Genomic DNA, 23,107 nt, shown 5'->3' with positions numbered 1-23,107 from the left:
GAGAGCAAGGGGTGATGCAAGTCAGCCCTACTGCCGAAAGATTTATCTTTAAAGAGAAGCTACAAATCTGAATTTTTACATGAAATCTGTTTTTAAATGCTAACAACTCATTCAAAATTTCTAAGAACAACAGGTAGACCATACAAGACACATTTGCTGGGCTGAATCTGGCTTGGAAACCACAGCTTACAATCTACTTTTCAGAAGCCATTTCTTGCATCCTACTGAGATTGCCAGATAGTTTTCTAAAACTTTCTTTTGGTTTCTGTAGAAAATAATTTTCAGAGCACTGCTCTTCCCTGTGAGTCTTTAGGTTAATATTCCCTTTCCCTTGTTAAATAAATTTCCCACAGGCTCCTGTTGTTTTTCCTGTTTTATTCATCCTCAAATAACAGACCTGCTATTTATCAAAAAAAAGGCAGGGTTTAAGTCCTGTCCTCAGTCTGTCAACTCAAGTGCTGGCTGATTCCTCTTTTCATTTCTGCCTACTGTCACATGCAGAACTATATGCACAGCTTTTGTCATGTTCCAAGCATCCAGAGGCCTTTTAAATGTGGCATTCAATGAAGTTAAGACCTTCTCCTACCTTTCCTGTCTTCAACTCTGACACTCCGACCCAGTAAAATCATTAAGAACCAAAATCACCAGCTTGTACTGCTACAAGTACTCTTCCTGCTCTATACCAGTGGTTCTCAACCTCGGCTACACATTAGAATCGCCTGGAAACTCAGATACCTGGACGAAATCCCAGGCTCCAGTAGGGTAGGGGTGGGATCCTGACATCAGCAGTTTTGTTAAAGCTGCCACATGATTCCACTATGCAGCCAAGACTGAGAACTACTGGTCTCTACCAAGGGTCAGCAAACTTTTTCTATAAAGAGCCCAACAACGAACATTTTAGGCTTTGTGGGCCATATGGTCCTGGTCAAAACAATTCATTTCTGCCACTGTAGTACAAAAGCAGCCATAGGTAAGACACAACACAGGTGAATGTGGTTGTGTTCCAGTAAAACATTACTTACAATTCAGTGTTCTGGTGGAGGGCCCAGGGAACTGCATTTTAAACAAGCATGCCCGTGACTAGGATGCAGATGAGTGCTTCTTACTCAGTGTAGATATGCTGGCATTGTGGTACAGGACCATTCTGAGCAATGCAGGAAGTTTAGCATACATGGCCCTCATCCATCAAATGCCAGTAGAGTCCCTCAGTTACTCTGACAACTACTGGTAATTTCCAAATACCCTCTGGAAAGGCAGTATCACCTCTAATGTGATCCATTTTATAAGCACAAAGGGTCAAGGGTCTTCCTACTACCTTCAGGCTGGTGGGCTAGTTCTGTTATGGGAGATGCCCTTCCATTCCTGACGTTCACTATATTCTCGAACACATTTCCTTCCTTCTAGTCTTCCACATGATCATCAGTGTTACAACTACTTAAAACACAGAACTATGTCATTCCTCTATGTAAAGCCGTTCTTCAAAAGCTTCCCACTGGGCTTCCCTGGTGGCGCAGTGGTTGAGAATCTGCCTGCCGATGCAGGGGACGCTGGTTCGAGCCCTGGTCTGGGAAGATCCCACATGCTGCGGAGCAACTAGACCCGTGCGCCACAACTACTGAGCCTGCGCGTCTGGAGCCTGTGCTCCGCAACAAGAGAGGCCGCGATAGGGAGAGGCCCGTGCACCGCGATGAAGAGTGGCCCCCGCTCACCGCAACTGGAGAAAGCCCTCACACAGAAACGAAGACCCAACGCAGCCATAAATAAAAAAAATTTAAAAAAAAAGCTTCCCACCAAAGATCTCCAAGATAAATCATTAAGTGGGAGAGAGATAAAAAAACAGAGCACACAATGAATTGCGGCCCAGTAAATATATGATTCCACTTGTCTTTTTAAAATATATTTTCTTGTAAAAATACAGTTTCTGAAAAATATATAAGAAACTCGTCTTGAGAGGACTGGGCTCCAGGGAAAAAAGGCGGCTTACTTTTCAACATATTACTTTGTCAATTAAAAAAAAAAAAGGATAATCACACTTTTCAAAAGGATAAAAGTGAAAAAAATTTTTATTTAAAATATTTCTTATGTCTGTGACTATTTCAGCTGCTCTCTCTTCATAAAACATCCACCTGTCCCTCTACTTACTAGTCCTTAAGAACTTAGCTTTGGTATCACATCCTTAAAGAAGCCTTGTCCAAATAGGTTCTCCTATTTCCTGTGAAAACATGATGCAGAACTTAAAATATGTTTCTATGTGCTTATCCTCTCTATCCCAAACTGGACTGCAAGCTTTTTGAATTTATATTCTATAAACTCAGTATATACTCTACCAAAAAGTACCTGTTGGACTAGTTATTACACATGAGTCATTACTCGAAATACTGACTTATCGAAACACTTCTCATTTATAATATTTATTTATATCTAGATTGCACATTTATTATATCTAGATTGCACGCACGCACAAATAATGCAAAAGGTTCTTACAACAGAGGACATAAAAAATTATGGTTTGACACCCCTTCTAATACCAGTTTTTCAGTACCTATACAGTTTTAAATAGAGATGCAAGTAGTATGGCAGTAACAAAACCAGACTGGAGAGAGGAAGCCTGAATTTAACAGTGGTTATAACTTTGTAGAAAACAAAGGTCAAAAGGACAGAGTCCCAGCTGAGATCAACAGACATTTACGAAAATGTGGCACCCAGGTCCTTGAGAATTTCCAGTCCCTTCTAGCAGTGTTCCTGGTCTTCCTCTAAAATCTTCCAGGATATATACCTATATACCTTAAAAGCCCAAAGCTGAGATGTTTTCGTGACAATGATAGTAGCTCTCAGAAATAGAATATCGCAGTGGATAGAAGATAGCAAGGAAAAACCAAACAAAACAATAGTGCATTTGAGAGTGTTAGTAAATATGGTCACCTTTGGTAGAGAAGATTTTTTTAAATGCCCCCTTCAAGAGAGAATTATCAGAGAGTGGTAAATGCTAAATCACGTTTTCTCATATACTATAAAATCTGGAAAAAGAATACCAACCAGGCTAACAAGTGCAATATATGTGTTTCATCTCAGAAAAGAGATCACAGTTTGTCCACCTGTTAAGAGTCTGAAATAAAAGAGAGCTGTCATTCATTCAACAGGCATTTAATGAATGTAAATTACGAGTCAAGCTCTTGTCTTTCATAGATACAAGGGTGTTAAGTGAAACTTAAGAGACAAAGACATCCAAAAGTTTAAAAAACAGCTTAGAAGTTAACAAGTACTAAATCAAGTCTGAGAAAATAATTTTACATAAGAAACAGATAGATGATGTTCAATACATCCACTTATATGGCCAAAAGAACACAAAGTAGAAAAATTAAGTAAAAATGACAAAAATGAAAGGTCAAAATTTGCCAGTCTAATTTATTATGTTCTAATTACAATAGTTTTTTATTTAATAATCTAAATAAACAAAAAGGACCTATAGGCTAACAAAACAATAAAACAGGTTTCACTCAAAAACCTGTGAGGGGGAAGGGGCAAGACAAGCCATCAAGTCTCTTCAGACATAAGATAATCTTAGCTGATTTTAAAGTGATAACAACTCTCAGTCACAGCAAACACGCTCTAGACTTCCGGGTAGTCACAAGACCATGTGGGACCCACAGTCCCTTGTCAGGATACTGATTATGCCATCCTGCAGGGGCAGAAAGCATCCCTTCATCCTTCAGAAGATACCATTGTCTGGACTCTGACTAAATGTTCTTTTATCCTTCAACACTCCACGCACCACCCCTCTCGAAAGCAACTGGCTACTAATCTTCTTGTTACTTTATACTTAGCCTGGACAAGCAGGTTAAAATACCACTGAGAGATACCTGAAAACATTACAACTTCAAAGTTAGGATAATATGTATGATTTTTTCTTTTCCATATAAGTTATGACATAGTAATCTGCTTCATTCATCTAGCAAACACATACTGACTCCTTACCATATGCTAAGCCCTGTGACAATACTGCATCTTTGTTGTTAAAGTTTCGGTAGTGATATCTATGAGGCCTATTCTACTAGGCAACAAAGGACTCTGGAGGTCCACAACCACCTTCCATTTTCAACACAGCAGGAAGACAAAGTAGAAAATTTCTGTTACAAGTCTTTTAAAAAGGAGTCATTACACTGCAGAGACTGTAAAAATGGTTCCCAAACTTTAGCATGCACCATCACATACCGACTCAGGGGTCCACGTGGGACCTGATCATTTGCATTTTTATCAAGTTCCCAGGTGCTGCTGATGCTGCTGGTCAGGGGACTACACTTTGAGATCCACTGGTCTAGATCAGGGCTTGGCAGACACTTCCTATCAAAGGCCAGACAAATATTTTAGGCTTTATGGGGCCAAGCAGTTTCTGCTGCAACTATTCACAGTGCAAAAGCAGCCATAAGCAATATATAACTGAATAGGCATGGCCATGTTCTGAGAAATCACTACTTATGGACACTGAAATTTGAATTTCATATAATTTTCAGAAGAATATATTTTTTAAAATTAATTATGGCCATTAGTTCCGTTACGGTAATATTCTTTTTTTTTTTTTTAATAAATTTATTTTATTTATTTATTTTTGGCTGCGTTGGGTCTTCGTTGCTATGCGCAGACTTTCTCTAGTTGCGGCAAACGGGGGGCTACACTTTGTTGCAGTGCACGGGCTTCTCACTGCAGTGGCTTCTCTCATTGCGGAGCACCAGCTCTAGGCGTGCAGGCTTCAGTAGTTGTGGTGCACTGGCTTAGTTGTTCCGCTGCATGTGGGCTCTTCCAGGACCAGGGCTCGAACCCATGTCCCCTGCATTGGCAGGAGGATTCTTAACCACTGCACCACCACGGAAGTCCCCAGAAGAATATTATTTTGATTTTTTTCAACTACTTATACACGTGAAACCATTCTTAGCTGTAAGCCATACAAAAATAGGCAGTGGGCTAAATTTGGCTCATGAGCCATAGTTTGCCAACCCCTGTTCTACATGAATGGTTGGTTCTCAATCCCAGTTGCTCATCAGAATTGAGAGTTGGGAGCTTTGAAATGACCCAAACACTTTATACTCCATCCCCAGAGATTCTGACTTAATTGGTCTAAGCCCTTAGGTGATTCTCATGTACAATATGAATAAAGGTCAGGTAAGTTTGGAAAATGAAGTTAAAAAGACTTTTTATCGTGGGGCTTCTCACAATATTATCACAAATCTCTAAGAGGGGACTATAGTATGCAATATTTTCCAGATTCATTTGACCACCAAACCTATGGATCTAGTATTCTGTGAAGCACTTGGAAACACTGCTCTAAATCCTTCATAAAGAACACCAGATACTTACCTAGGTTCATAAAATTACAGCAAAATGAGAGAGAAGAAATTAACTAACAAATGAGAAACATAGTTGACTCGTCAAAATAATAAAAAGATGAACTCCTGATAAAACTGAACAAATTAAAAAGAAAAAAGCCACAAACTAACAGGCAATTATTTTAAAGTGTGGGGTAAATACAGTGATAGATTTGGAAAAAATCAAGGCCAAAGATGGTTTCCTATGTCAAACCTAACACAAAAGGTGCAAAAAATGTGAACACATCAGTAACTATGGAAGAAAATGAAGAAGAATTACCAATGTACCCATTTAATGAAAAGGAGACAGTGGTACAGGGTCTTAACAGATTTACTGGTGCATGCTCTCCAACTTTTCAAGAACTAGGTGACCCCTTGATAAATCCAAAGGCTGTTTATCATTATCTCCTGGCGAGACACACAGTAGGCACTCAGCCTACATTCAAACATTACTGTCAAAAACAACTTTTCCCCAGAAAAGAAAGTAAAAGTCTTTATTACATCATTTCCATGGTGCCTACAGCAGTCAGTAACTCATGCCCTGAACTATTAAACTGTTAAGGTTCTTCCCACTCTACCCTCATGAGGAAAAAAGATGCCATAGTATACTGTGGAAAGGAGACAAAAGAGCCACCAGGTACCAATGGAAAGGAAAGTCAGTGAAACTAACCCATCATCCCTTTCACAGCTTCTTACCAGAACAAACTAATAACCTACATTACTAACTAGAAGGACACTTTCCTTATACACGATGAAAGACCAGTGTAACAAAATGAACTCTGCTATGCAAGTGAACTCTGCAAGTAACACAAATGAGACAAATAACTTGTAAGGAAGTGGCTGCTGTTTATCTTACTGTTTGATCTGATTAATGCCCACAAATGCAGCAACAGCCTAACGGTACTCTTCCGGCATTATGGGCCATGCTATTTGAAAGGGTGGCATGTGAATGTCAACACTGATTTAAAATAACAGTGTTCTATACCCATTTAAGGCAAATCTGCATAAACCTAAAAGTGCCTGATTAATCAGTTCCAGAGCACAAGACTTCACATTGCTACAATTCATTGTAAGAAGCATTTCACAAAATCCTCAAATCTAAAATATGAAAAAAGGTTTTAAAAACACTTTAAGTAAAAAGATCATTTCTATTAAATATTTTAAAATAGGAATGAGTTTTTGAAATTGTAAATAAAATGAATCAAAATTAAATATAATGGAGAAAAGTGGAAAAATATTATTTTTAGATGATATGATTTACTATCTAGAAAACCTACAACATCTGGCACAACAACATAAACTCAGCAGAACATAACTCTGAGATTCCAATTATCAGATTTTTTTCTTTGAACACACAGTTTCCCATAGTAGACAAGTATACTAGATCTCAACTTTTTCTTATTAGAGATAATCAGAAAAAAAGAATATAAGAACTGGATTTGAGCTGAAAACAGGGAAGTAAGGGAGCCAAGAAATGTAAGCTGCCTGAAGTCACAGAATTAGCAAACGTCAGAAGGATGATCTGAATCCTCGTGTAATTCCAAGCCTGTACCCTTTTCACTTTACCATAGTGCCAGAAGGCACCTTTAGGTGTTTTTTTTTTTTGCGGTACGCAGGCCTCTCACCGCTGTGGCCTCTCCCACTGCGGAGCACAGGCTCCAGACGCACAGGCTCAGCGGCCATGGCTCACGGGCCCAGCCACTCCACAGCATGCGGGATCCTCCCGGACCAGGGCACAAACCCGTGTCCCCTGCATTGGCAGGCGGACTCTCAACTGCTGCGCCACCAGGGAAGCCCTAAAAATCACTCTTCAGATAAAATACAGTTGACCCTTGAACGTGGCGGGTTAATCATAGTTAGCCAACCACCTCCAAAGTCCTCTATATCCATGGTTCCTCCACACCGGCAGATTCAACCAACTCCACACTGTGTACTACTGTAGTATATACTATTGAAAAATATCTGCTTATAAGTAGACCCATGCAGTTCAACCCATGTTGTTCAAGGGTCAACTATAACTCCAGTATAAACAGAAAAGAAGTGATTTTCTCATAACAGCGGTGACCTCTAACCAAGTAAAGTTATGATCAAATCATTTTAAGATAAGGTTTCTTTATAAATAAAAACTATACTTACCACAATCCATTCAGCAATGTTTTCATAGAGCTCTGGACTGAAAATTGCTTTTTTAAGCCTAGCTAGAGGACCATCAGCATCTACTAATCTGCACCGCATGAAAACATCACAGTAGCCTCTAAAATCATTGCATGGGGATCCAGGTTGCAGGGTGATGGTTCGACCAAGGAAGTACTTGTTCCACTGCACAGACCCTGTACTGGCACACGTTGCTGGCTCCACTGCAAAAGAAGTGTCAAATATAAGTTGAAGATCAGATTTCCTATCGGGCTAGCTCGGGAGAGAGGGAGGAAAGGAAGAAACTGCCTAAAATCATCACCATGACGTGTTATATAGACTTTCATTAGTTAGACTAGGTAACACCACTGGTAATTCACCTTAAATATTACAGCATAAACAAACAACCAGCAACTCCTAACTTAGTGCCTACAATGGCTTTAAATCCTTCTAACAGGATTTATATTAATTATTGTAAAAACGCTGGCAGGTTTTGTCTAGTTTATCATTTTAAAAACACTGTAGGGACCATAATACTAGAAACACAATTCTATACTACATTTTAAAATTTCTCAAGAGGATCAGTTCAGCTGGAAATTATCTGTCCCAACTGTATATCAAAGTTTAACACTTAAAATTTAGGAGAAAATAAGGTTTTTGAAACAGATTTTATACTCTTTCATTTTAAAAGCCTTACTCTTCTTCATACAGCAGACATGGCATAATTCCTTATCATCTTTGCCATCAGAACTGGCACAGGTGCACTCCTCCAAGCCATATTTCTCACAGATAGAACCTGCACATTGCTGAAAGAAAAATAAAAGACCAATTATTTAATCCCTATACAGTCAAACCTCTTGTTGACAATAGCAGACAGAGACACCTCCAATGCTAAAATAATTAAGTAGAAATACAAGTCGGGGGGCGGGGGGGAAGCATAGATTAGTATCAGAAATGGATGGTATAAACACATCTTAAAAAGAGTAAGTGCAGGGGCTTCCCTGGTGGCGCAGTGGTTGAGAGTCTGCCTGCCGATGCAGGGGACAAGGGTTCGTGCCCCGGTCTGGGAAGATCCCACATGCCGCGGAGTGGCTGGGCCCGTGAGCCATGGCTGCTGAGCCTGCGCGTCCGGAGCCTGTGCTCCACAACGGGAGAAGCCACAACAGTGAGAGGCCCGTGTACCACAAAAAAAAAAAAAAAAAAAGTAAGTGCAAATAAGATAGTAAATCTATAAAGAAATGGTAACTTAAAAATCTAGACCAAACAAAAACAGAGAAGGAGATTAGATGAGCATCGACTTTATGTTGGTTATTATGGCTCCTTTATAAGAAGAGAAAAATGAAATTTTCCTCATGTAGAGGAAAGTGATTATTTAGCCAAGAAAGCTTTAAAGGCTTCACATTCAGAGGAAATAACTGAGAGTTCTTTTATTTAGAGTATTAAAATGTTAATTTATAAAACTTAAAAGAAATACAAAGTTACATGCCTAGTTACATAACTATTTTTCTCTAGAGAGTATCAAACGCATGCAGTAGAAAGATGAAAGACAAGTCAATAACTAATCAAATGCCACCAGGCACTTATGCCACATAATGCATTCACAGCTTTGTGAGGAAATAGATAGGGACCGAGATTAATTACTTTATGCGGCTTTAAGTGGCAACAAACAATTATCCTGAAAAAGGTTTCATAAAACTAAATAAACAACATACAAATCAAATGCTCACCCCATTAATGCACACTTGTGTATGCCTATTACAGTCTGTAAAGTTTGGTTTAGGATCAGATGCTGGGCAGAGAGCTGTGATGCCATTACATATTCCTTCTTTTGCACAGTCTGAATCATCCCGACACTTCTCAGTTTTTGACTTGAATGCACACTGTGCTGTGCAACAGGGACCTTGACTTGGACTAGAAGAAACATTGAGGTGAGTAAAGAAAATCACTAGGATATTTCCTATACATATAGATACAGTCCTAATTTTTAAATCATAAATGCTAAGTATGTTACTGTTAAACAAGTCTTATTGGAATTAAGAGGCTATTAAATTTCAACATTCTAATAAGTGCAGAAAAGTGATTAAGAATCTTGTTTTTATCATGAAGGCATACTATATTGAGCTTTCTTATTCTATTCTATTTGCCTATAGTAAAAGGTTATAATGGAAAATGGATTAAATATTAGGCAAGTCATCATTGTTTTTCACAGATACACATTAGTCAATTTATCAACTTTTTTCACATTTATACACTAAAATCAAACTAGGATACACAGAACATCCATTTTAAAAGTACTGCACAAACAATATTCTACTGCTTATATCTATCACTACCAAAATAATTTGGCAAGTGAAATAAAATTATATGACAACTAAGTTACAAGAGTGTATGGAATCCATACTATCTAAATATTTAAAGTTAAAATTCTAAAACTACTGACGAAAGTCACATTTTTAAAGTTAGGCATTAAATAATATGTATTTTATTGAGTGTCCTTTGCATGTCCTTTTTTAACACCCACCACACAAACTGCAATTACAAGTAGTTCAATCTGCCAACAACAGTGCCCTAAATACTACTACTCCAGAAAAATAAACCAACAACAAATAACAAAGTTCCAAAACCACATACATCTCCTAATCTCAGTTTGAAATCTGACATAACTGCCTTCAGGTGACTTCCCAGGAACATTAACACTACTGGAATTAGCAAGGTACCTGCATTGCTTTCCAGGTTTCAGCTTGCATTTTTTCCCTTCCGGTTGGTTTGCATCATAGCAGCACTCGTCTTTACACTGGTCACTATAGCCGCAATCACATTCTTCACCTTGCTCTACCATTCCATTTCCACAAATAGGTTGGCCAGATTCTGAAGAAAATAAATAAGACAAAGTAAGCACTATATGCAACATTAATTTTATTTAAAATTTACGAACTCTTTAAAGCCGCAGAACAAAAGGAGAAAGGAAAATTTCGAAGAATAAGAAAAGTAGAACAAACTAGGAATCTGGAAATTAGGAGATCTAATTATAACAGTGGCTTGGTCACTAACTAGCAATGTGGCCTTAGGCAAGTCACTTCCAGGTTTTGGGGCCTCAGTTTCTTAAGCTGTACAGTGAGGGAATTTGACCTGATGCTCCCTTCTAAGGTCCCTCACAGAAGTGGTAGCATTCTATTTAGGCCATGCCACACTGAGCTTTACTGAACAATGACTGTACTATTTATATTTTTAGCACATAAGTACAAAGTAAGTCAGTGTTTCATCAAGCAGAAAAAAATTAAACCTTTTCTGTTAGAAAATTTCAAACATACAAAGAAGTAGTAAAAGAATAAGTATAGTGAACTCCCATGTACCAATCACTTAGCTTTAGCAACTTCAACAATATGCTGTAAACAACTCCATCTAACATATTCAGCTGCTCTTAACAAATATCCCAAGATGAATCTAACAGATAAGGAGTTCTTTCTTTTAAAAATCTAACCATAATACCATTACACATCTAAAAAACTTAATAGTATGCTTAATAGCATCTAATAGCCAATCCATGTTCAATTTTCGTCAATTACCTCTTTACATTAGTTTATTTGAACCAAGTTTCACACAAGCTTCCCCCAACCCCTCTCCCCATGGCTGCTTTTGGTTGACATGTATCTTAAGTTCTTTTAATATGTAACAGATTCCCTCCCCTCTTTTTATTTTTACACTATTGTTAAAGAAATTGGGTCATTTTATTTTATGGAATTTCCCACATTCTATTTGGCTGACTGTATCCTGGTCAATTAGTAAATTCTTTTTGTAATGTACATTAGTTTTGCTTGTCAGCTAGACCAAGCTCCTTAAGGGAAGAACCATGTATTATTTACACATTTTGTATTTCCAGAATCTAACAATATTGGGTCAAATCTTAGTTCATTAAGGTTAGGCTGTCTGGTCTAAGCATAGTGAATAATTTCAGAAAGATTTTTAGGCTCTTTTTAAAAATTCTTTGATTTTGCCAGTGAAGTTTAAAATTGGAAAAAGAATGCTACTCTTAGTAAGAACATAAAATCACTGAATTTCAGTATCTGCAGGGAAATGAAAAGAATCAAATGTCTTCATTTTAGAGAAAAGAAAACTAACTTTCACAGACTTTGTGACTTGCTGGAAACCATATGCCCCACTATGGACAAAACACAGTCTAAACCCAGGTCTTCTAGATCTAAAATCTGGTGCTCTTTTCTTCCTGTTATACCAAATCAATGTGGAAAACAGTTGTAGCACAGCCTTCAAACTGAGAACTGAGTGAGTGGAAGGGAACATATCTCAAGCACAGGAACCTAAAACAATGCACATCTGAATCAAAAATATTCTAGAAAGCCTAGCTTTATACTCAGAAACTTCATTCTTACCCTTGACCACATCAAACATTAAAGGAAATTTTAGAGGTAACTGAAGCTCCATCCCACTCTTTCCTTCGTCTTTTTCTTGGCCATGCCACAAGGCTTGTGGGATCTCAGTTCCCCAACCAGGGATTGAACCCGGGACCGTGGCAATGAAAGTGCCGACTCCTAACCAGTGGACTGACAGGGAATTCCCTCTCTCTTTCATTTTATAGCATCTCTTTTGTTCTCAAAAACTAGAAGCATGCACATGCAAATATATACTAAGTAAATAATAATGATTTTTCTAGTCTAGCAATAATAATTTTATAATTCATGTGACGTAATTTAGGAGAAAAGGAAAAACGATAGAAGTCAGAAAACCATTCATGCAATATTTACTACACATTAGTTTTCGTCTCATACAAAAATATTACTTCAAATCAGCTATTTGCTAACAGCTTAAATACAAGGAAAAGGGGCTGTTTAAATACCAAAATTATAATACGTACATATTTCATGGTAATTTAAGAAACAAATTTCCTTCCCATAATACTAAAAAGCAATACGCTCATTTTTTTCTATCTTATGTAAATGTTATTTCTTTCTTTATTTTTTTTAAATTGAAGTATAGATATTTTACAATGTAGTGTCAGTTTCAAGTGTACAACAAAGTGATTCAGTTATACATACATACATCTATGTAAATATTTCTTTTCCAGAATCTTTTCTATTATAGGTTATTACAAGATATTGAGTATAGTTCCCTGTGCTATACAGTAGGTCCTTGTTGTTTACCTATTTTATACATAGCAGTGTGTATATGTTAATCTCAAACTCCTGATTTATCTACCCCCCATGCCCTCGTCCCTGCTAACCCCTTTGGTAACCGTAAGTTTGTTTTATGTGTTTGTAAGTCCATTTCTGTTTTGTAAATAAGTTTATTTGTATCCTTTTTTTAGATTCCACATACAAGTGATATCTTATGATATTTGTCTTTCTCTGGTATTTGTCTATATTACAAAGCTACAGTAATCAAAACAGTATGGTACTGGCACAAAAATAGACATATAGGTCAATGGGACAGGATAGAAAACCCAAAAATAAACCCATGCACTTATGGTCACTTAATCTACGACAAAGGAAACAAGAATATACAATGGAGAAAAGACTGTCTCTTCAAAAAGTAGTAGTGGGAAAACTGGACAGATACATGTAAAGGAATGAAATTAGAACATTCTCTAACTCCACATACAAAAATAAACTCAAAATGGATTAAAACCTAAATATAAGAATAGATACTACAAAACTCCTAGAGGAAAACACAGGCAGAACACTCTTTGACATAAATTGCAGCAGTATTTTTTTGGATCTGTCTCCTAGAGTAATGGAAATAAAAACAAAAATAAACCAATGGGACCTAATTAAACTTAATAGCTTTTGCACAGCAAAGGAAACCATAAACAAAACGAAAAGATAACCTGCAGACTGGGAGAAAATATTTGCAAACAATGCTACTGACAAGGTATTTAATTTCCAAAATATAAACAGCTCATACAGCTTAATGTCAAAAAACCCCACAAACAACCCAATCAAAAAACGGGCAGAAGACCTAAATAGACATTTCTCCAAAGAAGACATACAGATAGCCAACAGGCACATGAAAAGATGCTTAATATTGCTAATTATTAGAGAAATACAAATCAAAACTACAATGAGGTATCACCTCACAGCAGTCAGAATGGCCATCATTAAAAAGTCTACAAATAATAAGTGCTGGAGAGGGTACAGAGAAAAAAGAATCCTCCTACACTCTTGGTGGGAATGTAAAGTGGTGCAGCCACTATGGAGAACACTATGGAGATTCCTTAAAAACTAAAACCATATGATCCTGCAATCCCATTCCTGGGCATATATCTGGAGAAAACTCTCATTCAAAACGATACATGCAACCCCAATGTTCACTGCAGCACTATTTACAAGAGCCAAGACATATAAACAACCTAAATGTCCATTAGCAGATGAATGGATAAAGAAGATGTGGTGTGTATACACACACACACACACACACACACACACACACACACACACACACAATGGAATATTACTCAGCCATAAAAAAGGATGAAATAATGCCATTTGCAGCAACATGGATAGACCTAGAGATTATCATATTAAGTGATGTCAGACAGAGAAAGACAAATATGCTCTTTTTTTTTTTTTGCGGTACGCGGCCCTCTCACTGTTGTGGCCTCTCCCGTTGCGGAGCACAGGCTCCAGATGTGCAGGCTCAGCGGCCATGGCTCACGGGCCCAGCCGCTCCGCGGCATGTGGGATCTTCCCGGACTGGGGCACGAACCCGTGTCCCCTGCATCGGCAGGCGGACTCTCAACCACTGCGCCACCAGGGAAGCCCCAAATATGCTCATTTTTAAAGTCATTTTCAATCAGGAAGTTTACTGTGAAAACCCAGTTTACAGATGAAGAATCTATGTGTCACTTCTACACTAAGAAGATTTAGAAAAACTACCGCTGATAACAACAATAACAAAAATGATAACATCAATGTAATTTTTTTTTTTTTTGCGGTACGCAAGCATGTGGGATCTTCCTGGACCAGGGCACGAACCCATGTCCCCTGCATCGGCAGGCGGACTCTCAATCACTGCGCCACCAGGGAAGCCCCATCATCAATGTAATTTTAATCTGCCCTTTTAAAAGAAAAAGAAGGCTTTATAAGAAAAAGTCAATCAATAAAAGTAAAAATTGATCATTTGAACATCATCAAAATTTAACTTTTGCTCTGGGAAAGACTGTGAAGAGGGTGAAAAGACAAGCTACAGACAGGAAGAAAATATATGCAGACCAATATCTGACAAGTGACTAGCATCTAGACTATATAAAGAACCCTCAAAACTCAACAGAAAAAACAAAAACAAAAAAACTCAACGGCCAAGAAACATGGATATTTCACCAAAGAAGATATACATATGGCAAAAAAGCACATGAAAAGATATTCAATGTCATTAGTCATCAGAAAAATACAAAGTAAGCTACAATGAAATACCACTATATACCTATCACAATGGATAAAATAAAAATACCAAAAGCTGACAAGGATAGAGAGAAATGAGATCACTCATACACTGCTGGTGGGAATATAAAATAGTACAGCCTTCTAGAGAACAGTTTGGCAGTTTCATATAAATAAAAACAAACAACGGCTACATTGATCCATCAGTTGGATTTGGAGGCATTTATCACAGAGAAATGAAAACTTATATTCACATGAAAAGCCTGTTTATAGCTGCTTTATTCATAACTGCCAAAAACTGAAGACAACCCAAATATCCTTTAATAGAAAAATCGTTAAACTGTAGTACACACATACCACCTACAATAAAAAGGAACAAACTAGTGATGCAGGCAAACAATTTGGATTAATTTCCAAGGAATCATGCTGAGTGAAAAATCCCAAAGGTTACATACTGTATGATTCCATTTATATAACATTTTTGAAGTGACAAAATTTTAGAAATGGAGAATAGTGGGGCAGGTGAAGGGACACCAGGAGGGAGGTGAGTGTGGTTATAAAAGGACAACACCAAGAGTTACTTGTGGAGGGACTTCCCTGGTGGCGCAATGGTTAAGAATCCGCCTGTCAATGCAGGAGACACGGGTTCGATCCCTGGTCTGGGAAGATCCCACATGCCATAGAGCAACTAAGCCCGTGCGCCACAACTACTGAGCCTGTGCTCTAGAGCCCACAAACCACAACTACTGAGCCTGTGCACCACAACTACTGAAGCCCGTGCATCCTAGAACCTGCATGCCACAACTACTGAGCCCAGGTGCTTAGAGCTCATGTTCCACAACAAGAGAAGCCACTGAAATGAGAAGCCCACACATCGCAACAAAGAGTAGTTCCCACACACCACAACTAGAGAAAAGCCCGCGCACAGCAACAAAGACCCCACACAGCCAAAAAAAGAATTAAAAAAAAAGAATTACTTGTGGTGATGGAACTATTCTTTATCATGGCTGTGGTGATGGGCACATAAACCTACACATGATAAAACTGTATAGAACTAAACACACACACAGAGAAATGACGACAGGAAAAACTGGGGAAATCTGAATAAGATCTGTGGGCTGTATCAATGTCAATATCCTTGCTATATGTAATAGTGTATTGATACTATACAGTTTTGCAAGATGTTACCACGGGGGGGAACTGGATGAAGGGTATATGGAATCTCCATTATTTCTTACAACTGCATGTGAATTATCTCTGTATAAATTTCAATTAAAAACAAAAGGCCATAGTGTTATGTCAATTATACCTCAAAAAAAAAAATGCAGGGCTTCCCTGGTGGCACAGTGGTTAGGAATCTGCCTGCCAATCCAGGGGACATGGGTTTGAGCGCTGATCCAGGAAGATTCCACATGTCACGGAGCAACTAAGCCTGTGAGCCAAAACTACTGAGCCTGCGCTCTAGAGCCCGTGAGCCGCAACTACTGAGCCCACGTGCCACAACTACTGAAGCCTGCATGCCTAGAGCCCATGCTCCGCAACAAGAGAAGCCACCGCAATGAGAAGACCACACACCACAACAAAGAGTAGTCCCCTGCTCATCGCAACTAGAAAAGCCTGCGTGCAGCAACAAAGACCCAATGCAGCCAAAAATCAATAAATAAAATAAATAAATTTATTTTTAAAAATGCAGCTAAAAAAATGAAAGGCTGTGCTTATCTGGAAACCTTCCTCAATTCTTTCTCCTTTGCTGCCATATGTTTAACTCATCTATAAGAGCGTTGTTTATGTGCAATATGAGCAGGCCTCAGTGTTTGCCTTCAAGTAACTTAAAATCTTGTAAAATAGGACAAGGACCCCCAAAAACATAATACAAGGTAGAATATTTAGAACATATTAAATGCCCTACGAGAGGCATAACAGATGAATGGATAAACAAAATGTGGTCTATCCATATAATGGAATATTATTCGACCATAAAAAAGAATGGCATTCTGATACATGCTGCAACTTGTATGAATCTTGGAAATTTTATGCTAAGTGAAATAAACCAGATACAAAAGCATTATCCCATTTATATGAGGTACCTAGAATAGGCAAAGTCACAGAGACACAAAATAGATTAGAGGTTACTAGGGGCTGGGGAGAGAAAGAAATAGGAGTTATTGCTTAATGGTTACTGAATTTCTATTTGGAGTGATTTTAAAAGTTTGAAAAGGGAAAAGCAGTGATGGTTGCATAACACTGTAAATGTACTTAATGCTACTGAATTGTACACTTAAAATTAGTTTAAACATAAATTTTATGTTATATATATTTTACCACAGTAAGAAAAAAATTCATAGCAACTTTATTCATATTAACCCAAACCTAAAAAGCCCAAGTGTTCCATTCAATAGGAGAGTGGATAAGCAAACTGTGATATATTCATATAATGCACTTCTATTCAGTGGGGAAAAAAAATGGTACAAAATACTAATAATGAATCTCAAAATAGTATGCTGAGTGAAAGCAGCCTTCCACAAATGGGTGCAAACTGTATGATTCCAATTATATGAAATAAAATAAGCAAAATTTATCTATGGAGAAATAAATCAGAATAATGGTTGCAGGAGGAGTGCAAAGATTGATGGGGAAAGGAAATGAAAGAACTTTGTGGGGTGACAGAAATGTTGTACATCTTCACAGGTGCTTAGATTACACAGGTAAATGTATTTGTCAAAGCTCATCAAATGGTGGACTTAAAATTTGTATATGGCGGGCTTCCCTGGTGGCGCAGTGGTTGAGAGTCCGCCTGCCGATGCAGGGGACGCGGGTTCGTGCCCCGGTCCGGGAGGATCCCGGATGCCGCGGAGCGGCTGGGCCCGTGGGCCATGGCCGTTGGGCCTGCGCATCCGGGGCCTGTGCTCCGCAACGGGAGAGGCCACGGCACTGAGAGGCCCATGTATCGCAAAAAAAAAAAAAAAAAAAAAAAGATTTGTATATTGCACTTATGTGAAAAACAAAAACACCACAAACAATATTGAACTTTACTTAAATTGAACTCTACTTATGTAGGCTAAAGTGTTTAGGACTGAAGTATACTGATATCCACAATGCACTTTAAATTTCAACAAAAAAATATGGATTGAGAGATGAAGAGATTGACAAGTGTGATAAAGCAAATGTATTAAAGTGCTAACAACTGTAAAATATAGGTGGTGGGCACATACTAGGTGTTTACTATATAATTCTTTCAAGTTTTCTGAATGTTTCAAAATATTAGTAATAAAATGCTGGGAAAATATACATACCAACAAAACAGTTGTTTCTCTTCTTCTCAAGAACTTGACTTATATTTCTAATACTACAGAGTGAGAATTTATTGTTGTTAAGTTTGTCCCCAGATGTTGCTCTTGCATACATGATGTAATTGCCGTTTTCTTTTTGTCCTAAATTCTTAGATTCTCCTGGAGTGCACTCTGTTCCAGAATCATGCTGTCAAAAAGAATATAGAGTTACATAAACAGGAAGTAAAATAAGGTTTTCAGGTCATCTGATTAAATGTAATTTTCTCATCAGAAGAAAAATGGAAGCTTATGGACTCTCCTTTAGAGCAGATCTTACAATTATTTTAGACTGTGAAAAGGAAGATAATTTGCTCTTTTAGGGGTCACTGTCTCAGAAGGGAAGAAAAAATCAGTGAAGGTATAACTGCAATGGATACCTTTTTTATTTTTATTTCTTTTTTGAAATTTACATAAATCTTTGACACATTCTGCAATTATTTCTTTTAGTTGGATTCCCAGTGGTAGAGTTAGTGAGTTAAAAGGTCAAATATTTTAAAGGTCTTGATACATACTGCCAAACTGCCTGACAAAAGGGCCATATTAATTTACATTATATAACCACATGGATCAAGATTTCAATAGGCAGAAATGGGAAGGAACTGGCTTCCTGGCAGAAGTAAAGTTTTTTAAAATGACTTAATTTGACAGGGAAGAAGAAATAACACTGGAATTACACTTAGACCCAAATTATGGAAAACCCTAAATGCTAAGATAAGGAAATTGTATTAGCAATATCATCAGGTATTAGAAGTAAGGTTGTGAACAGAAGTGACATGATCAGATCGATTACAACTATACCTAGGGCTTCCCTGGTGGCACAGTGGTTAAGAATCCACCTACCAATGCAAGGGACATGGGTTCAAGCCCTGGCCCAGGAAGATCCCACATGCCGCAGAGGAACTAAGCCTGTGCGCCACAACTACTGAGCCTGTGCTCAAGAGCCCACAGGCCACAACTACTGAGCCCACGTGCCACAACTACTGAAGACAGTGTGCCTAGAGCCCGTGCTCCTCAACAAGAGAAGCCACTGCAATGAGAAGCCCACGCACCGCAACGAAGACTAGCCTCTGCTCACCACAACTAGAGAAAGCCCGAGCGCAGCAATGAAGACCCAACACAGCCAAAACTAAAACCAAATAAATTAATTTAAAAAAAAAAAGAAAGAACTATACCTAGACAAAGATTCATCTGCTCAGAGTCAATACATTAAGACTTTCATACCGAGAAACCGGAACTTGTCTCATTTATGATTACAACTCCCCACAACAAAGTTTATAAAGTGGTTAACAGCAGGTGTGCAATAAACATTTAGGATAGGATAAATAAATATAAGGGATAGAATGAACCACTCAAAGAGAAAGTAACATTGTCATAATACAGATACATGACAGGAGAGATAAAGACAGATTTTAGATAAAGATGTCAAGGGAGACAGGCTCAGGAGTTCATGGTCTGGCTGATCTCACTATTAAATTACTTAATACATATTTACTAAGTACCGACTATCTATATGTATGGTATCATGAACAACATACACAAAGGGATGAGGTGTATTTGAGCATGACAGAATCATTATAAGTAGTCTGGTATGATAGGAAAAGATAGCAAGGTAGGCAAAAAAATGTGAACCAATTTATCCATTCAACAATAAGCAAAAAGTAATATTACATTAATGTCTTAAAACACCTCTCTGGCAACCAGGCAGAAGAAAGATTAGAAGGGAAGTGAAAAGAGAACAAACTAGAAATCCTACTCCAAGTATGGCCCACAGACCAGCAGCAGCAGCATCCCATGGGAGTGTCTTAGAAAGGCAGACACTCAGGCCCGACCAAAGGCCACTGAAATGGAATCTATACTGTAAGATCCTCAGTAATTTGTATGCACATTAAACTTTGAGAGACCCTAGACTAACGAACAGAAGAGTAGTTGGAAGGGTACAAAAATCCCCTGGTAAGGGTTGGATGAAGGTGACTGGGAGAGTCGAGGACATTTAGCTGCCCTTGAAAATGCAAATTAACAAGAGTTCTCTGCTCATCTCTAAAACTTCAATTACTCCTTTTAGAAAATATCACAAAAGCAGACAAGAGGTAGAGCGATTCAACGCATTTTAAGTACTTTATCCAAGAGTACTGATAATAATCTATCGATTTCTGATCGGAACTAGAAGAAGAAAGACTTGCTACTTAGTGAGAGGGTACTTATATTTTACAAACTGGGGGAACATTAGATAAGAGCATTTGAGAATTTTAAGCTATGATATTACAGTTTTTTTCTAAACTCATAAAAATTTCCATTTTTACAAGTGATAAGGTACAAGTAAATGAATTTATATGCAGTTTTCAAATGAAATTTTCTCAAACTTGTTATTTTAATAAGCCCCACCAAAATCACAAAGACAGAATATCTTTCAGTATTTTGTATTTCCATGTGTATTAATCTTCAGTTCACTTGAAAATCAATTCAATGAACTGGGTATTAAATGATACCAAAGAACTGCTCATTTTGTCAGGTATCATAACCACATGGTGGTTATGGAAGAAAATGTCTAATTTTTTAAGAGATGCAAACTGAAATGTGGAAGGGGGAATGAATTTGATTCTAACACCTTACGAAGAAAAAGAAAGAAACACAGAAAGGAGATGTGGCAAAATCCTGATGATCATTCAACCAGAATCAGAGGTTGGCAAATCGCAGCCCACAGCCTGTTTTTATATGGCCTAAGCTAAGAATGGTTTTTCCATGTTTAAAAGATTGTAGGGCTTCCCTGGTGGCACAGTGGTTGAGAGTCCGCCTGCCGATGCAGGGGACACGGGTTCGTGCCCCGGTCCAGGAAGATCCCACATGCCGCAGAGCGGCTGGGCCCGTGAGCCATGGCTGCTGAGCCTGCGTGTCCGGAGCCTGTGCTCCGCAACGGGAGAGGCCACAACAGTGAGAGGCCCGCGTACCGCCAAAAAATAAATAAATAAATAAATAAATAAATAAAATAAAATAAAATAAAATAAAAGATTGTAAAAAGAAAAACAACAAAGAAAAATATGCAACAGAGACTAAATATTGTCCCCCACACCTATTATGTTTACTAGTAGACCACGGAAAAAGTTTGCTGACCCCTGTCCTGGATATGAACGGAAGACTTTGCCGTACTATTTGTCTCTACTTTTATATATGTTACAAAGTTTTCATACCGAAAGATTTTAAAAGAACAGTCTCATTCCACAGTAGAGAAAGACAAATCTAGTAAACCCCAATGCTTTAACAGAAACCAAACAAGAACCCAACAATTTGCTAACATTCAAAATGTACTTTAAGCAATGAAAAGTGATTCTCATTAAATAAATATTTGAATGAATCATGTGCCAGGAACTATTTTTTTTATTTTTTTTTTAAATTAATTAATTTATTTTTGGCTGTGTTGGGTCTTCGTTGCTGCACGTGGGCTTTCTCTAGTTGCAGCGAGCAGGGGCAACTCTTCGTTGTGGTGCGCGGACTTCTCATTGCGGTGGCTTCTCTTGTTGCGGAGCACGGGCTCTAGGTGCACGGGCTTCAGTAATTGTGGCGCACGGGCTTAGTTGCTCCGCGGCATGTGGGATCTTCCTGGACAAGAGCTCGAACCCGTGACCCCTGCATTGGCAGCCAGATTCTTAACAACTGTGCCACCAGGGAAGTCCCCCAGGCACTATTCTAAGGTCAGGGGACACAGAAGTGAATGCAACAGACAAAATTCCTTGCTTTCATAGAATTCTGGCACTGTTGTGCTTATTTTCTTATTTTAATTACAAATATTCTATCTTCCTCCTTTTCAGTATTATGGTCAAGTACATTACTGTGTTCTGACATATAAAAACTAAACATTCATGTGTACTTGTTTTCACTGTAAACAACAACAAAAATTAAACAACGTGAAAGATTAGTAACTTTTTAAAAATGTAATAATTAAGCAATACTTACTGGAGATCCAAAGTTATGTCCAACTTCATGAGCAAATGTAATGTGAGAGACTTTGGGGGGTACATGAGACCCATAGTTCTGAACAGTAATAATTCCAGTGTTTAAAGACTTCTTCTTACCATCTGAATAAAGCTTACTTTTTTCACATATTCCTCCAGAGCTTCCTAATTCAAAACAAAATATGGCTAAAATTAGCATCTATTTCCCCCCAAATAATTTTCTAATATATGCTGTATTAACTTGAAACATTTTATATGTATTTTGAGTCCAAAATTGGTACACATGTATATCAAATACTCAAAAGTTTCTTTGGTCCAAGGTTAGGAAGTCATTTCAAATAAAAGTTTTAATGGCACACATATATTCCCAGGGTTGAATACAAAGTCCTTATAAAATGTTCCTCTTCATAATCAAAATGTCCTCCAATTTTTCTCCCATTAATTTAGCAAAACAAATATTTAAGAGTCTGTTCAATTTAAATATTTCAGCATTTACACTGGGTCAAATCCTACACCTCTTCATCTTGTAAAAAAAAAAAACAAAATAACAACTTACATTTAAGTTAAATGAAAGTTGAACAAAATATTCTCAAAGAGATTCTGAGAAAGTCACTGCTACCAATAATAGCAGTGATGCACAAGAGTATGTGATTCACTATCCTGAGAGGCAACATACAATGTATTCTTAAAAAAAGAAAAGAATTAGTGGTCGCACAGGCTGGGGGTAGGGGAAACAGAGAGAGGCTGATAGAGGTACAAACTTCCAGTTATAAGAAGAATAAGGTCTGAGGATCTAATGTGTAACACATGATGGCTACAGTTGATAACACAGTATTGTATAAATGAAATTTGCCAAGAGAATAGAACTTAAACATTCTCACACATACACAAAAAGGAAAAAGGTAAATATGTGAGGTGATGGTTGTATTAATTAACTTGGTAGGGGG

The 23,107-nt window shown here is 37.8% G+C and overlaps 1 protein-coding gene across 1 annotated transcript in view; it reads right to left on the bottom strand.

Annotated features, from left to right (window-relative positions):
- Window positions 1-23,107, bottom strand: part of ADAM10 (ADAM metallopeptidase domain 10) — a 111,038-nt gene that overhangs the window by 6,448 nt on the left and 81,483 nt on the right. Inside the window, exons 9-14 of the mRNA XM_022579618.3 lie at window positions 22,162-22,325; window positions 18,178-18,361; window positions 10,211-10,361; window positions 9,221-9,404; window positions 8,191-8,299; window positions 7,497-7,717 (exon numbers count right to left, since the gene is read on the bottom strand). Of these exons, the coding sequence (XP_022435326.1) occupies window positions 7,497-7,717; window positions 8,191-8,299; window positions 9,221-9,404; window positions 10,211-10,361; window positions 18,178-18,361; window positions 22,162-22,325 (1,013 nt within the window). The remainder of the gene's footprint in view (window positions 1-7,496; window positions 7,718-8,190; window positions 8,300-9,220; window positions 9,405-10,210; window positions 10,362-18,177; window positions 18,362-22,161; window positions 22,326-23,107) is intronic.

This window comes from Delphinapterus leucas, chromosome 2 (assembly GCF_059928025.1).
Source record: "Delphinapterus leucas isolate spDelLeu-1000000601 "Yukka" chromosome 2, BTC_Dleu_Yukka2, whole genome shotgun sequence".
Classification (NCBI taxonomy): Eukaryota; Metazoa; Chordata; class Mammalia; order Artiodactyla; family Monodontidae; genus Delphinapterus; species Delphinapterus leucas.
This window is presented reverse-complemented; position numbering and strand designations above follow the sequence as displayed.